Source organism: Podarcis tiliguerta (assembly GCF_965153285.1).
Source record: "Podarcis tiliguerta genome assembly, chromosome: 3".
Lineage (NCBI taxonomy): Eukaryota > Metazoa > Chordata > Lepidosauria > Squamata > Lacertidae > Podarcis > Podarcis tiliguerta.
In genome coordinates this window covers 63,520,678-63,536,533 of record NC_139536.1, presented here as the reverse complement: position 1 = coordinate 63,536,533, position 15,856 = coordinate 63,520,678, and the positions used below count along the sequence as shown (strand labels likewise).

General features: G+C 40.9%; 1 protein-coding gene and 1 long non-coding RNA gene across 2 annotated transcripts in view; one reads left to right on the top strand and one right to left on the bottom strand.

Annotated features, from left to right (window-relative positions):
* Positions 1-15,856, bottom strand: part of THEMIS (thymocyte selection associated) — a 64,024-nt gene that overhangs the window by 31,551 nt on the left and 16,617 nt on the right. The window contains exons 3-4 of the mRNA XM_083434977.1: positions 15,077-15,535; positions 8,846-9,900 (exon numbers count right to left, since the gene is read on the bottom strand). Of these exons, the coding sequence (XP_083291103.1) occupies positions 8,846-9,900; positions 15,077-15,535 (1,514 nt within the window). The remainder of the gene's footprint in view (positions 1-8,845; positions 9,901-15,076; positions 15,536-15,856) is intronic.
* The window catches only part of LOC310675059, a 38,672-nt gene that overhangs the window by 17,618 nt on the left and 5,198 nt on the right, over positions 1-15,856 (top strand). The gene's annotated exons all lie outside the window — the stretch shown is intronic.

Here is a 15,856-nt window from a genome sequence, read left to right as displayed (position 1 = left end):
GTCCCCAGACTCAAAAATAAAGCTTACATCTTAATTGGACATTAAGATGTAAGCTTTATTTTTGAGTCACAAGCACTCCCTGGGTGGTGTCAGATCAACCTTTTCAAACCCAGCATCCACTTTCAGCTTTAACCTGTAACCCACTTTCTCTCCTTTTTTAGTTTCAGTCTCCCTTGTCTTTCTCCTTCTCTCACATGTTTGCCTCTCTGTCTTTGTTTTTTTTAAAAGACAACCTAAAGCAACAAATAGAAAAGAAAATGATGATGGTGCCACAGGTGCTAGTTGCATTAGGCTATGCTTTGTGGCACTTAGGTGTCCCAACCAAATCCCCCCCCCCCTCAGGTCAGGTATGTTTTCATAATTTGGAGGGAACCCATGGCACACTTGGCAAAAACCCAACCATGCCTCATCTAGATGCTTCTTGGGGCACATTGAGTGAAGCTGAGCTACACTGACAGAGCCTGAGTGCAATGTCCTTCTGGATCAATGGAATAAGAAATGGGTCCTCAGACCACAGAAAAACAATTGGAGTGGTATAATATAAAGCAGGGCTGTCCAACTTTTCATACCAAGAGGGCTGCAAAAATACTTTGACATGGAACCTGGGGCCACAGATTGAATTATATTTTCTTGTCATGCGTGGGGCAGGGGAGCGAGGTCAAAATTTGATGCCTCCCCCCCCCCCCAGCCCTCATGTTGCCTTCCCAAAGCCGGGTAAGCAAGGCACTGGGCTTTGGAAAGGAGGGCCCTAGAGCTCTTCCACCTTCTTCCCAAAGCTGTGAAAGTGTTAACTAGGCTTTTGGAGGGAGATGGTAGGACTTTAGGACCCCATTGGAGCCCTCAGGCCTCCTTCCCAAAGTCCAGGGTCTCACTTAGGCTTTGGGAAGGCAGTGTGAGGGCTGCAGAGGGGGTGGCATCAAATGTTGCCAAGGGCTGCCAAAAAAGCCTTGAGGGCTGCATGTGGCTCTTGGGTCATGTGTTGGACTGCCTTGGTACAAAGAGACAGGAAGAGAAAGCTGGAAGGCATAACAACAAGGGAAGAATGGCAGGGCATGAGGATAGGAGAGAGTGAAGAAGAAACAGAAAATGGGTGGAGCGGAGCAAGCCTGCCTCCAAGGATACCCTAAGAAAGCTTTAATAGTGTCAGTGAAATTCTGTATCCTGATTTTTTTACTGGCAATTTACTCTTCCAAACGGGTTTGCATTTATTTTCCATTTTATTCTTTCTATAAAGGAAATTTAGCTTTGGGCAGCACAGTCCAGGTTTTTATTTTTTTTACTAAACAAACTCTATATGTATACAAAGTTTGAGAAGAATAGTCTCCAAAGCAGGTTCTACAGAAGGAAAAGGAAAGTTGCAGTAAAAGTCACTAGCAACAATATACATTTTATCAATTTAATTCTAGAAAAGCCTTCATCATTCTCCCGGAATATAGATGTGATAAATATGTTAATGGAAGATTTTGATGATTGAGTTTGTAAAACTACAAAGCCAGAAAGAAATTACTATTTGCTTTTCTAAATTAAAAAAAAATAAATTCAAATCAAATCATGAATAGGAAGGTGGAAAAAAAGCTGATCAGAGAGACATAGCACTTAAACTCTCTCAGACTGGAGGCAGAAGATTTCAGAACACTGAAGGTGGTATGATACAGAGATCAGCTGCCACATAATTCCAAGGAATCTGGGAGCTTTATGTTATGTTAGACTAACCACAGGTTGTTGCTGTAGTGAATGTGGTCTGTCTCTTTAATAACCAAGCCTAGTCTGTGATATTAAGCCCCTTCCCTAGGTGTGGAGGGTTTCATAGAGGAATGAGAACGAGTTGGAACCTTATTTTGGCTACTTGCCAAGTCCTTATTACATCTATTGAAGTTATCCTCACTCCAAACCCACAGCTGTAATATCCAAACCTGGCCAAAGTTAGTGAAAACTAGCCAACTTCAAAATAAAGGGTTCAGATAAACTGAAACAAAATGGAAGAGTCTGGTATCTTCATAGCAGTGCTGGAACAGAAGATGTAAGGAGTAGCAGACACAAGAGCTAGGGTTAGTAAGATGCCTTGTAAACAATGGTTACCTATTGTGTATGCATGAGGCCACTGTTGCTTTGAGTGTATGAAGTCTTTCAGGTATGTACTCGGTGTACTCAGTCTCCAACCCCGCTGTGATCAGTAAAAAGTTGTGATCACATCTTGTTTGGGTATCTTGGCATTTATATTCACAGGTTCTGGGCAGTGTTACCCCCTTCTTCTCACGGTTAATAAAGCCCTTCTACTTTGAACCATCAAAATGGCTTTTCTCACCAGCCATAGTTGAAACGAATGGTGCACAGCTTTTTTCTTTTCACAAGATTTCATTATACAAAACATAACATACACACAAAAGGTGTGACACCATCTATGTATGTTCTCTCCCCCCGCCCCCGGTCCATCATCATGTCACAACCCAGCACAGATTATTTTCTGACACAACAAATAAGTCATAAAGATTTCTCTTTTTACCTGAAAGGAAGCAAGATAACACATCTTTCCCCTTTGCTCTTTGCTGTTATACTTACTTGTACTAGTTCAGTCATTTTCCCCTGTTGAATGCACAATTCCTTTCCAGTACTAGGACACATATATTCCTCTTTGTTTTAAATACCTCCCTTGTGCATTTCTGACAGGCAGAGTCTTTTATCCAAAAGGTGGGCTGTAGTGGAGTCTTTTATATCTAGTTTTAAAGGAACATCCAAACTACAATTTATACATCTGTACAATCCCCTGCTGTTTCAAAGAGGATCTTCTGACTTCTGTGCCAGGCAGTATTTCACTGCTTGAAAAGAGGCCTTGGGATTTTCCTATAAGCTAGCAAGGCGATAATTTTCATGCCATTTGGAAGTCATATAGTTCCCCGATATCTGCAGTCTGAAAATAGAGGCAATGTGCCATCAAATCTGCACAATTAACAGGCACAGCGTGTTTTTTAGCAGTGGATCCTGAAAAGTCTACAACAATATAGTTACATGCTCCAGACTTCCCCAACTTCCAGTTGCAGTGCTAATTTGGGTATCCTTTAGGGGAGAGAGCACTGGGGACTGGTGTTCTTGTAATGTTTTGTTTCTTTACTAATATGCAAGCAGGTGGAGGTGGAGGTGGAGGTGAATTGACAGCATGCATATTCCTGCCAGGCAGCAGGGCCACTATCCCACATCAGATCAGCAGAGAGATACTCGCTCCTCCAAACCCAGGTCCCTTCAGCTCTCACCCTCTCCCCCCCCCCCAGTCTCATGGGCTCTGTTCCCAAACGCCTGCTTCTTCACACACATATAGCTCAGGAGGAAAGTGTGTCAACTGTCAAATTATCTATGTTCAAATTCTGTTAGCCTCTCCCATTCAAAGCACTCAAGAGCGATCCAGCTATTTTGTAACCCTTAACTCTCATTGAGGAAACCTTCACCATCCACTCTGGGCTATTAACTAGCAGCACTGCCTGACAAAAGAAATCAGAAAAATAAGCTGGCCAGTAGCAGACATTAGCAATGTTATCAGCCAATAGATATCACAAACAAGGAAGCCATCTGATATAAAGAAACTTTCTCCAAAGTCCATTTTCCATTGCAGTTGGCAGACATTTTCTAATTCCAACTCTTAAACAGCCCTTTCTTAGGGCAGTATTCTCCACCTATTTTACATTAAGGGTAGCCCATCTGAGCATGTCCCCGGTACTAAATATAGCCCAGAAATTGGCATTAAATATTTTTGAAGTTCCCTTTTTCAAATGAAGCAGAGGCATGATAGGCTCTAGCTGCCAGGATGCTGGGTGTAAGAGAATTGCCAGTGTGAAATCAAAGAGCCGAGAGTTTCCTGTAGGGAATTAATAACAGATGTAAAAAAGAGTTGATAACAGAACAAATGTGACTAAAACAGGCTTAAATGAACATTTAGATAATGTTAACTGATGTAGCTGTGAGTCTCGAGACATTTGACAGCCAGGAGTTAATTTGAATAGCTAAATTAAAAGGATGCCCGGAAGGGATACAAGAGTGTACTATTGAAAAATATCAAAAATACTTAGAAGAGAGCTCCTGAGGAAGAAGTAGTAAGTGTACACTATAACACTTAGGCACAACACTCACTCTATCTGCTACAGGTAGTTGTGGAGTTTTGCTTGGGGGTGGGGGCGATTGTCTACCTATGCCACTGTCAGAACAAACGAGAATTAAATGAGGACTGTGGAAGAACAAGTAGGCCAACCTTTACTTATACCCAACTTAGGGTTGCCATACATCCAGTAAAACCCGGACATGTCCTCTTTTGGGGGGCCAACATGCCCACCCAGCTGGATTTTAATATTTTAAAGGAAATGTCCAGGTTTGGGTTGTTTTGGGAGGGCTAGATGGTTTTGGGGGGGCCTGGGCATGTTCAGGAGGAACATTCTGCTCTTCAGAATTCAGAAATATCTTCTATTTTAGGCCATCTGCTCTCACTGTAAAATGTCCCACTTCATCATCTCTAGAAAAATGAGCAGTGGAAAAGAGAGACAGTATTCAAACCTATTAAGAATGGAACCCAGAAATTTGTGACAAAAGAAAATATCAAGGTGTTAAGTTATTGACAAATAATGTGCAAGTGGTATTCTTTTGTAGAGTCATAAGTGAAAAACCTTAATTCATCATGGATTTGACATTAACTAACTTCGCTCTCAATCCAAGGACTCTTTACAGTTGGATCTGACTTCAGAGGTAGTTGCTTCATTGACTGCTCAGACACAGAGAGGCTGGTTTTAAATGGAGTATCTATGATATGTGTCTGTGAATGTACATATTGAAAGGCCATTCAACTCTGGCCTTCTGGCCCAGAACTGATTAACAGTTTGTGTGACTCTAATTAAAACTGTAAATGCTACATGATTCATAACAAAATAGTAAGAACCATCAACATTAAAAAAAACAAAAACTGGCTTAATGGGAAACAATTTTACTGGATTGGATGATGAGGATTTTTAGCCATACCATTCAAATGTCCCCGATATTAGGTGATCATAACTGAAAAGAGGGGCATGCACCCCTTAGTCCCTCCTCCTTTTCAAAATAACCCCATAAGCTAACAACCATAAAAATATCCCCTGAATATCTTGAGCTATTAACATGCCTTTATCAAGCCCACAACTCTGGGCAGGTCTTGCAAGTTAAGGCATACCCACAATATGATAGTTGTGTTCACAGAAATTTGATACCAAACCCCATAACAATAGCACAGCAACCATACCATCAGTTCAACTATTTTGGTCTCCATTATCTCACACTTACAGTGTATGTTTAAAGCTAGAAAAATTGAAATCCAGGACATGCATGACTGTTTTCCTTGACTGGATTCTTTAATATGAAATATAGTGTGGACAAATTGAAATAAAGCACCAGTATATTCGATGTTTTGAATCCTTGTTCTTCCAATCCACTTTCAATGCCCTATTTTGTAGATAACTGCACAATACTGTTACTGTTTTTACTACCATCATCAGACAATAACAGCTGTAGTCATTTCCCCTGGTAGCTTCAACAGGGACACTTGGTATGAACAAACAAAACTCCATGTGCTCCAGCTAGTGGAGTTACTCTTCGTCACGACGTTTGTATGTAAAAATCATGGAGTAATTATTTCAATGGGAGCTTTTTATTAGCATCTTAGTGGCATTGCTTTGTCGCAGACTGGCAGTCACATTTTGTTCAGCCTTATTTCACATACCAGCTGTGATTTTAGCAGTTTCTGTAGACTCATTTAAAGTTAGATTCAGCTCTGTGAAGACAGTTGCCATAAGGCAGAGGCGCCACTTAATTCCCACTTAGCTTCTCAAAATAACTCATAGGGGAATCTTTTCTTTCTTCTGTGTGCAAGTTAAACTCTCGCTTTGGTTAATAGATGTTAGATGTGTGCTTTAAAGTAAGAATAATGCGCCCTTCGCTGCGCAGAGTTGTGACACCTCTGTATAAACCCATTGACAACCCAATCTCTTTTAAGATTAAAAGAGAAGGGGGGGGGGGAGAGAGAAAGAAAGATAATATGGCTCTGCTGAATTCTTTGGAACTCTCACAATTCAGGGGGATGATGGAATGGTACTCTGGAAGCCATCACATCTGTTAAGAGAAGACTGCCTTTCAGCTGTTGGTTTGCTACTGTAGTTTTTCTTATAAGGTGGAAAGGGTGATGATGAAAGGATACAAGAGTTTTCAGGGACAGTGGATAGATGTGAAAATATCATATAACTACATGGTGATAAGGAATGGCTTTATCTTTTAGGTTCATGTTCATTGAAACTGGGAATACATTTTCCAAATAAATTAGTAGTAAAAACCAGTAGGTGGTGGAATGGTAGAGGCTGTCACTCACCTGACCCCTGGTTGGTTGCATCACTGTTGCTTAAAGGGAGGTAGAGGGGGAGGGAGGAGGAGATGGCAAGGTCACTGTGGTGTAAACACACCAGCGGGAGCACCAGATTGGTTCTGCTGGTGTGTTTGCATATCATCAACCCTACTGCCACCTATATCTCCATGTTCTAGGACATTTCCTGGTATTTATGTCAAGGTGACTGGTTGTTAATTACCTGGGTCACCTTCTTTTCCCTTTTGGAAGATGGGGACTGCATTTGCCACTTCCAGTCTGCTGGACTTCACTTGTTCTCCAAGAATTTGCAAAGATTATAGACAGAGGCTCTGAGATTACATCTGCAAGCTCCTCTAGTACCCTTGGGTGCAGCTCATCAGGTCCTGGAGATTTGAATTCCTTAAAGTAGCTAGGTGTTCCTTTACCACCTCTATTCCTATTTGGGACTGCAGCTCCCTCTTTGCATCATTTATTCAGGTATCACCAGGATGGACACTGTTTTCCTTTTGGGTGAAGCAGGGGCAAAGTAGGAGTTGAACAGTTCCACCTTCTCTCTGTCACCCAAAAGCATTTCTCTTTCTTCTCTGTGCAGAGGACCTACTACTTAGTTGTTTTCCTCTTGCTTTGAACATAGCTGAAGAAGCCTTTATTATTATTTTTAACCTCTCTTGCAAGCCTGAACTGATTCTAAGCTGTGGCCCACCTGAGCTTCTCCCTGCACCTGTTGGCTACTCTTGGCTTCTCTTCCTTTGTGATTTCCCCTTTCTTATACATGCCGTTCTTAAATCTCAGCTCATCTGTAAGTTCCCTATGCAGCCACATCTTTAGCTGCCTACCCTGAATACAGGCAGGCAGAAGGCAACCAAGGAAAGAAGGAATCAAGCATAGGATTGCAGCAAGTTTAGGAAATGACACAGGGAAGGCTAGAATCTGACTATTGAGCAGACAACCCAGACCTATTTAAAACAAGGAGATGTCAGAAGAACCTATGGGCTGTTGATTTGCAGGTTTATTTTAGGGGGTTCACCCTGAACCCTAGAAATATAATTTTGCTCCTCTATGACCTCAAGTGTTTCATCACAAATAGCATTCAAGCATGGGCTAGGATACTTCTAGTCCAAGTTTTGATTGTTCCTGACATGGGTTGAGTATGCTCCTAGCATCTGGATTAAGAGTTTATATTGACACTGGGTAGCGACTGACTCGTGGCACAGAAGAGAATTGGATAAATGACTGTTTTGGAGATTTTCTTCATAGGCATTGAAAATGAGATGAAACAATGTGTTCCGTTTTTTAATTGTAATATAGAAGGTTGCCTATGAACACTGAAGTATGTACTGTATTTCTTGCTTTAGAGAGAGGATGTAAACAAACTTAAATATTAATGAAATTGATGCCTGGTTTTTGAAAGCAGCCCCCCCCCCGAATATACAGATACTAAAGCAAATAGATATGTAAGGAGGGGATTTATGGAGCACTCAGCTTCACTGCTGGTAAACATGTTGAATTTCAGAATAATGTCACTGTCAGTGAACTCTTTTGTTGTGTCAAAGCAAACTTTAATTGCTTCATTTACACTCAAGGAAAACATTGCACTCCTGCTACGGTTCTGATTTATTTGTTGAAAGACCACATGCAAATCATACCATGGGGTCAAGACAAGCTTCATTTGAATATAAAAGATTAATGTTTTGATTATTGTTCTTCATTGTACACAAGTAAAATGGAAGTACTCCATTCACATTTCTGCAAATTAACCCTGTTAAGCTACTCACCCACCATTTACAATGGCACAAAGCTATATTTTATTCTTACTTTTGTGAATATTGGGCCTGAATCTACCTATTCAAAATAATTGTGTGATACAGTTATATTGGGACTTTCCATTTTTAAAGGTGGTGGTGGTGATAGTGATGATGATGTCAGAAACTCTGTGTACTAAGGGTCAAACTGGACGTGACACTAAATGTATCATTAACAACTATGTCAGGTTTCTTAGAAATCTAATAGCTTGCTTGTGGACACCACTGAACCACTGGCTCCCAATGATGCATTTGGTGTTATATTTAATGCTGTCTTTGGGAATCTAGCACATCAAATCAAGAGTTATGTCCTAGCCTTCCTCCTCATTTTTTCTGAAGTGCAGATTAGCCTTAAATATTAGCCATGGAAATAAATAGAACTTTAGACATAAAAGTGAACAGTCCAAAAATATCAGCCTCTTTCTGTGTCAAAACTAATGGTTACCTACAGATTGTGAGAGTAAGGCTGGGCTAGAGGGAACAAGGAATGAAGGGGTATAGCCTTCTGCTGGATGTTCCACGTAATACTGTAAGTCACCCAGGGTAGATGGGGAAATCCAGCCAGATGGATGGGGTATAAATAATAAAATTTATTATTATTATTATTATTGGAACTGGGTTACTGTTTTATGCCCAATATCTAGCTATGGATGTGTAAAAAACACAACATTCTTCTTACCTTTCTACGTCCTGGTGTACTGCAAGCACTTTGGGTCGGTACAGTGAGAAAATATGCCTTGGACTCTTCAACTTTATGGGTTTTAGGAGGTCTGGGAGGTGGGTTTGTGGCCTGATTTCCATATTTTCTCATCATGTAATATTGTTCTTCCGTAATCTCTTCCACAATAGACTTTGTTGGGAAACACACAATATCTTCTGCATGTTTGCTCAGCAACTGGAAAGACATATTTAAACGATGCACAGGAGCTTCCCAGATTTCTGTGGGGTTGCTGAAAGTGCTGATTAACAAGTACGAATCTGTTATTTTTTCTTCAAGCTGCAGACATGGTATACCAGCCAAAATATCCTCTTGGATGGAAAGATCCCTTAAGGAGATTTTGACTTTAAATGGAAGACGGAAATATTTGCAAAGCTCCAGAAGTTCATACTGTTTCTTATCATGGACAAGTTCAACAAAGCCCCCTTCCATGCACATTGGAAGAAGTATACTCTTGTGGGTTTCGTTTGGTGATAGAATTTGTTCACAGGCCAAAGCATTCTCTACTTTCTTCTTCCCCGGATCAACAACTTCACTTAGTTGACACTCTGGAATTAAAAATTGGTTTCCAATAGAAACAGAAGACAGCCCTTCATAAGGGGACTCAAAAGCTTTGGTAGCTACAACATGAAGCTTCTCCTTCACACTCCTTGCTATTTCTAGGTCATAGGCAGTTGGAAACTCCCGTGGTCTTCTTTTGAACTTCCCTTTATAGCTGGTAGGAATTAAAAAGTGCCTTTTATAGGAATCGCCTTTGATCTCAGATGCTAAGATTCGTGTTGCCTGGCACTTTTTGTAAATGACTATTTCTCTACCAGGACACAAAATACTATACGATTGCTTATTTCTGACAGAGCCTTCAATTACCGCAACAACGATAGGAAATTCATTGCACGTCCTTTCCAAAATATCTTCCATGGACAACGGCTGAAGGAAACTGTGAATATTGTAACAGTCAGTGACGTCTTTGACTTCAACATCTAAATCTGAAAGGAAGTAAACAGTCTCTTTTTGAACTGAAAAGAGAAAAAAAATTGGGTTAACTGATATTGTTGTGCAAAGGTCTACTATGTAAAAATACAAATTTCTTCTACATATGCGTTAGTAGTTTCAGGAGGCTCTCAGTGTATTAACTGTATAATCCCTTTAATGCTTTCAGCTCACAACTTATGAGAATGCTATCATTTTGCAACATTGGTTTCAGGAGTAAGATGTGTGCTTCTTGGAGGAAGGGCTCAAGAGCAAGGTGTGCTTGAGTCAAAATGGAGGGAGAAACAGCAACATTCCTGGAGCAGTTCCAAGTTGATGCTCCAGCAGATCGAGTGACAAATGGAGTAGTAGAACCAGTGGTTCAATGAAAAGAAGCAATTGCAAGCAGAGTACATGACAGGCCTCCTTAAATTTGGAGAGAAAAATGTGACTCCATGAGAGGTGAGAGCCATGCCTGATGAGATGCTACAAGGGGTTAAGAATGACCCAGGAGCCTGGCCTTGAGGCACAAATACAGAGGTGCCAACTTGCATTAAATATTGGGGGGGCAGGTACCCCCCTGCATAATCAATCACATGACACCCCCCATTTGAGTGCCCATCAACGTAGGGGGGCCTCAAGTATTTTAGGGGGGCAGAAGGGACCTTGTCACCTAGGAGTTGACTCCTATGCACCCATATGGAAGGGGTGGGTACAGTGCCACATTAAACCCTGTGGCAGATTAAACCCTAGGCAGTCGAAATCTCGGTTGGGGGGCTCGTGCATGTGTTCTAGTGGGTTAACACTAGAAAGCTTGATTGTAATTTTCTTTCAAGATCAAATCAATATTATTTTGATCTGCTGTCTTGGGGCCCTAAAAAGGCTGGTGCCTACTCTGCCTATTTGATAATCTGGCACTGGGTGGCCAAAGCGATTCAGAGTGTGGACTGGCAGCTCAGGGGCTTAGACTACAAAGGGATGCAGTCAGTAGCTTCTGATTGATTTTGCCCCTCTCCTATGGGAGATGAAGAGAAGGAGGAATTGAAGTTTGGTGCCTGCTGAATCAGCACCTGTGGAGGTGCCAGAAAAAGGCTTGCAACAGGAAAAACTGGAGGTGTGTGAGAACATGCAGGAAAAGCTGAGAGCATGTGTGCATGTGGAGCAGCAGCCAGCGCTGGTGGGAAAGGCACCAGAGGAGCAGCCTAAAGAGAAGCAGGCTTCTGCTGAATTGGGTGAGATAAACTGCTCAAGATGGTCTTGTGGGGTGGGGACCAGTCCCAATACTGGAGGCAGTCCTTAAGCAGGCTCCAGCAGCCAGGGTCATGGGTTTGGGGGGCAAGAGCCACTGGGTCTGATAGGTGTTAGAACAATAATAATAATTTATTATTTATACCCCGCCCATCTGGCTGGGTTTCCCCAGCCACTCTGGTCAGCTTTCAACAAAATATTAAAATACAGTAGTCCAAACCAGCTTCCTGTATTCAGGAAATCACCTGGGAGATCAGCCATTTACCAAAGACAAAGGGAAGGTAATGAGCCATTAGAAAAGCCAGAGAGAGGAGATTCTGTGTCAGGTGAGAAATTGGAGGAGCCCTTCTCTCAGCTCTGATGTTTGAGTGAGTGAGCCCACTCTAAGCAACATTGCTGAGGCTTACAAGACTGGCATGGTTATTGCAAATCCACATTTTCTGTAAGCTTTGCACTTGGGTTGATGTGAAGAAGTAGCATTGCTGCTCTGGATAGCAGCTAAAAATTGATTAGTCCCTCTTAACAGCAGCTGTTTTATTTACAAAATGTGTGCCATGTCTGATACAGCCATCTCATGCGTATATATAGTATTTCAAAGAAAATGTGGGAATCCATTTTTCACAGTTCAGAAAGCAAATCGCTATCACATGAAAGTGAGTTGCTTCTAAACAGCACATTGTAGAAGTTGTTTAGAAAATATTCTCTGCGATTTCTATGTTGAATGCACAGTGAAACACATGGATATTATTGGAAATAGGAAAGCTAGCGAAGCGTATGTTAGGACACAGGGCTGTGAAACAATATTATTGTATCTGACAAATAGCTGAAACTTAAATTTAAGGCCTAGGCCCTGCTTCTCAACTTTGGTGAAAAGCTGAATAAAAACCTTGATCTAAAACCAGAATTGCATATTTATAAACCTTTGGGCTCTGTGAAGCAAACCAGTGTCTTTCAAAAACCCACTTCCTTCCCCTCCTGAAACTCTCTGGATGTGTGTGTGTGCCTCTTTCCTGTTGACGTCTTTCAGTCACCATGGCCTAGACTGTGTTGTAGGCAAACTGAATATTGCTGTTCTGTTAATGTCTTGGTTCCTCTGCCTGATTTCCTGACTCGGAAAGACACAATTTATGGGAGCTGTTCTACATCAGGATGAATGCAAGTCAGAGACCTTTTGTTGCCTGAGGCATCCCCACCACCACATTCTACATTTAAAAGCCAACCAGACAGACAGCTGGATCTTACTTCAACACATGGGATGGAACAGTGTTTTCCACCACATCTGAGAGCAGCAGTAAGAACATAAGAAAAGCCTGATGGATCAGGTCAATGGCCCATCTAGTCCAGTATCCTGTTCTCACAGTGGCCAACCAGATGACTTGGGGATTCCAGCAAGCAGGACCTGAACAGCCTAGCTCTGGGAATGCAAGGCCATGTGGCACTCACAGCTCTGTCCTCCAACACTTCATTGCCACTTTCAGCCCTCCAACATCTGCCATCTGAGGCCACTACCTCACTCTGTCTAATGGTAGGGCTCTAGCATGGTTTAACATTGGTTACAACTCATGGTTTGTCTGGAGTAAGGATGGGGGAGAAGTTCAATTCAATTCACATTTTATTTGCACTTTCTGAAACAACATGAACTGAAACACAATCATCCTTCAAAATTCTTACTTCTCTGAATTTCGGAGCATAGTTCACCAGGCAGTTAAGGTGTAAAAATATACATGTATTAGTAAAAATAGCATGGGGAAATGCATTATATTGGGGAAATTGCTTTGCAAAATGTGATACTGTGTATACAAAATGTGCATATTATGATAAATTCACACTAAAATGCCAATGCATTTTTATGGGAACTTAAAAGAAAATAAGAAAATTGCAAACAGATATGGTAATATGGAGAACTGAACTTAAGACTGGAAAAATCAAAAAAAATAATGAGAGAACCCAAAATGGAGATTTATCCACCCCTAGTCTGGAGGAAGCAAAACCATGAGCCCAGGTTTAGGTAATATGCTAAGCCAAAACTTGGCTTGGCTTGGCTTATCAGAGCACAGCAGCAGAATGACTGAGGAGTGGGGAGCAGCAAAGAGCTCATGGCCTCCTCTCTAGTAGTCCATATGTTTCATAGAATCATAGAGTTGGAAGGTACCCCCAAGGGTCACCCTGCATTGCATGAATGCAGGAATTTACTTAGTATTATATGTGGACCAGGACAGTGAAGCCTGCAGCATGGAATGGAGAAATGCCTGATAGAATGATGTCAGGATGTCCTTCAATAGCCACATGTTCAACGTCACCTGAACTTGGTGCCTTCAAGGAAGCAAGTGAGGCACAGAGCAGTTATTCAGCCTACATGACAGCACCTTTCAGGAATGATACAGGAACAGGTTTTCCTATATATTTTCTCTACATCATAGGTTCTCCCTTTTCTTCCTTGTGCACCTTTATTTACAACTCCACATCCACCCTCTATGTTTCCATATTATTTTGAGAACTGTGGCTCTTATGATCCCCACCAATACATAAGAACAGCCTTCTGGACCAGGGTAGTGGCCCATCTGTTCTAGCATCCTGTTCTCACAGGATACTGACCAGATACTTGCAGGGAACTTGCAAGCCGGATATGAGCACAGTATCACTCTATCTACCTGTGACTCCCAGCAATTGTTATCCAGAGGCACAATGCATCTTACAGTGAAGGTAGCCATTGACAGGCTCCATGAATTTGTCTATAAGAAAATATCTAAAAGAAAACTCTTAGCACCAAAGCTCAAGGTTAAACACAGAAAAGGGCAAAGGAGGGTGGGGAAAAGCTACACAGAGGGAACTATAAAAGAATGAGCACCAAGAAGAATGAGAGAATCTTTTCTGAGAGCATAAGAAAATCACTTTAAAAGATCCATAGAACTCCTGAGAATTTTTTTTTAAGACCCTACTTATATCTACTTCAGACGTTTAATTTTTTAAAATAAAAATAGACCTTTGTTACATGTTCAAAAAGGACTTGTCCCCATTGGGTTAAGAAAAAGAAGGTGGGAGGGATATTCACACAACTCCTTCCCCTCCCCCCCCCAATGAACAATGGATCAAAGTAAGCCATATAACTGTCATTTATTCAAATTGTTTTAGGTCTTTCAGGAGGAAGACTAGGTTAGAACTCTTCTTCCTGACATCTAGTTTTTCATTCTCAGCACACACATTTGCAGTTTTCCGGTTTTGTGCAAAACCAAGGAATCAAAATATATATATAAGGCTAAGCTCCTCCATTCAGGAGCACACCTGAAATAGTTAAGAACATGGCTGGAAAATAAATGAAAGCAATTGTAAATTCTCAATACAAACTTTTCAGATTGGTCTGCAATATTGCAGAATTTTATAATGTGGTTTACTTGTGCAGTTTTCTGGTTTTGTGCAAATCTGAGGGTTATGCTCTTCCATTCAGGAGAACACCAGAAATAGTTAAGAGCATAGCCAGAAAAGAAACAAAAGCACTTTAAGGGAAGTAGCAGGAAGTAATGATTGATCCACCCACCTAAAAACACCAAAACAAATTGTCTGAGACCTTGAGTGAAGAATTTGCAGCCTAATTTCCCCCAAGTTGTTGGACTATCCCAATATCAGGTATTTACAGGGCAGAAGCATCAAGACTGATGCTCTTTGAAGGTAACGTTGAATGGTCCATGCAAATTAAATGAGAATGCAAACAGCTGCAAACACACAGTAAATTCTGATATGGTAAATTCAGAAGCTGTATACACACCATAGCTTTAAAGCACATTTCCTGGGAGCAGTGGTTTATCCCCTACAAACCTCCAATTTCCAGAGCTCCAATTTCCAGTACTCTACAGTTCTCAGGATATTTTGAGGGAACTGCAAACAACATCTGAAACTGATCTGTAAATCTTTCAGTTTCACTTTTGAGTATGTTGTTAATCAGGCCGAGATAGTTGACAAAGACAGTAATTAACTTACATTTCATCACTGCTTGTACTTCATATATTGGTGTCAGAACAATGCAGCCATCAAAATCCAGAGGAAGCAAGTTGGTAGAGTTCCTAGCTTTGCAGATATGAGTAAATGTCACTCTCCGACTTCTGCTCTTTGGGATTTTCCATTTGGCAATCTCTTTCAGGGTATAAGTCTGATCATCTTCCCATTCATAGAAATCACCTTCTTGTGAAATTGGCAATACAAAGGCATGGAGTTGGCCATCCCTCATTAATCTACAGTGTACAGTCAATATCCCATTACTGACTTCCACAGAGTTGAATATGATCTTCTCACCCCTTTTGATGGTCAGGTTTTCTACTTTTATATCCTTAGAACAATAGAAGCAGGGATGTTGCAGTTGTGTTGAGCCAATCAAAACTTTTTTCACAATTTCTTCAACGCTAACATATGGTGTTTTATCAGCCACTATCCTGCAAAGACCTTCAAAGGAACATTTTTATTCAAGAAAGGTGCCTTGAAATGATGCAAACATTAAAAAAGTATCCAATACTTAACATTAGTAGTTATTATTTCCTTGGTACCCAAGAATGGGGGCATTGGTTGGGGATGAAAACAAATTCATAAAATAATAACCTTGTAAAATGTTTGCAGTTCAAATTACTAACATAATCATAGGTATCATCTGAACTCAGGATGTTTGTATAAAACCAGGGAAATGACATTTTAAAAATGATAACTACCTTTCAAAGAGCCATCTGTATTATTTCTCCTTTTATTTGTATAGAAATATATATGTCATTT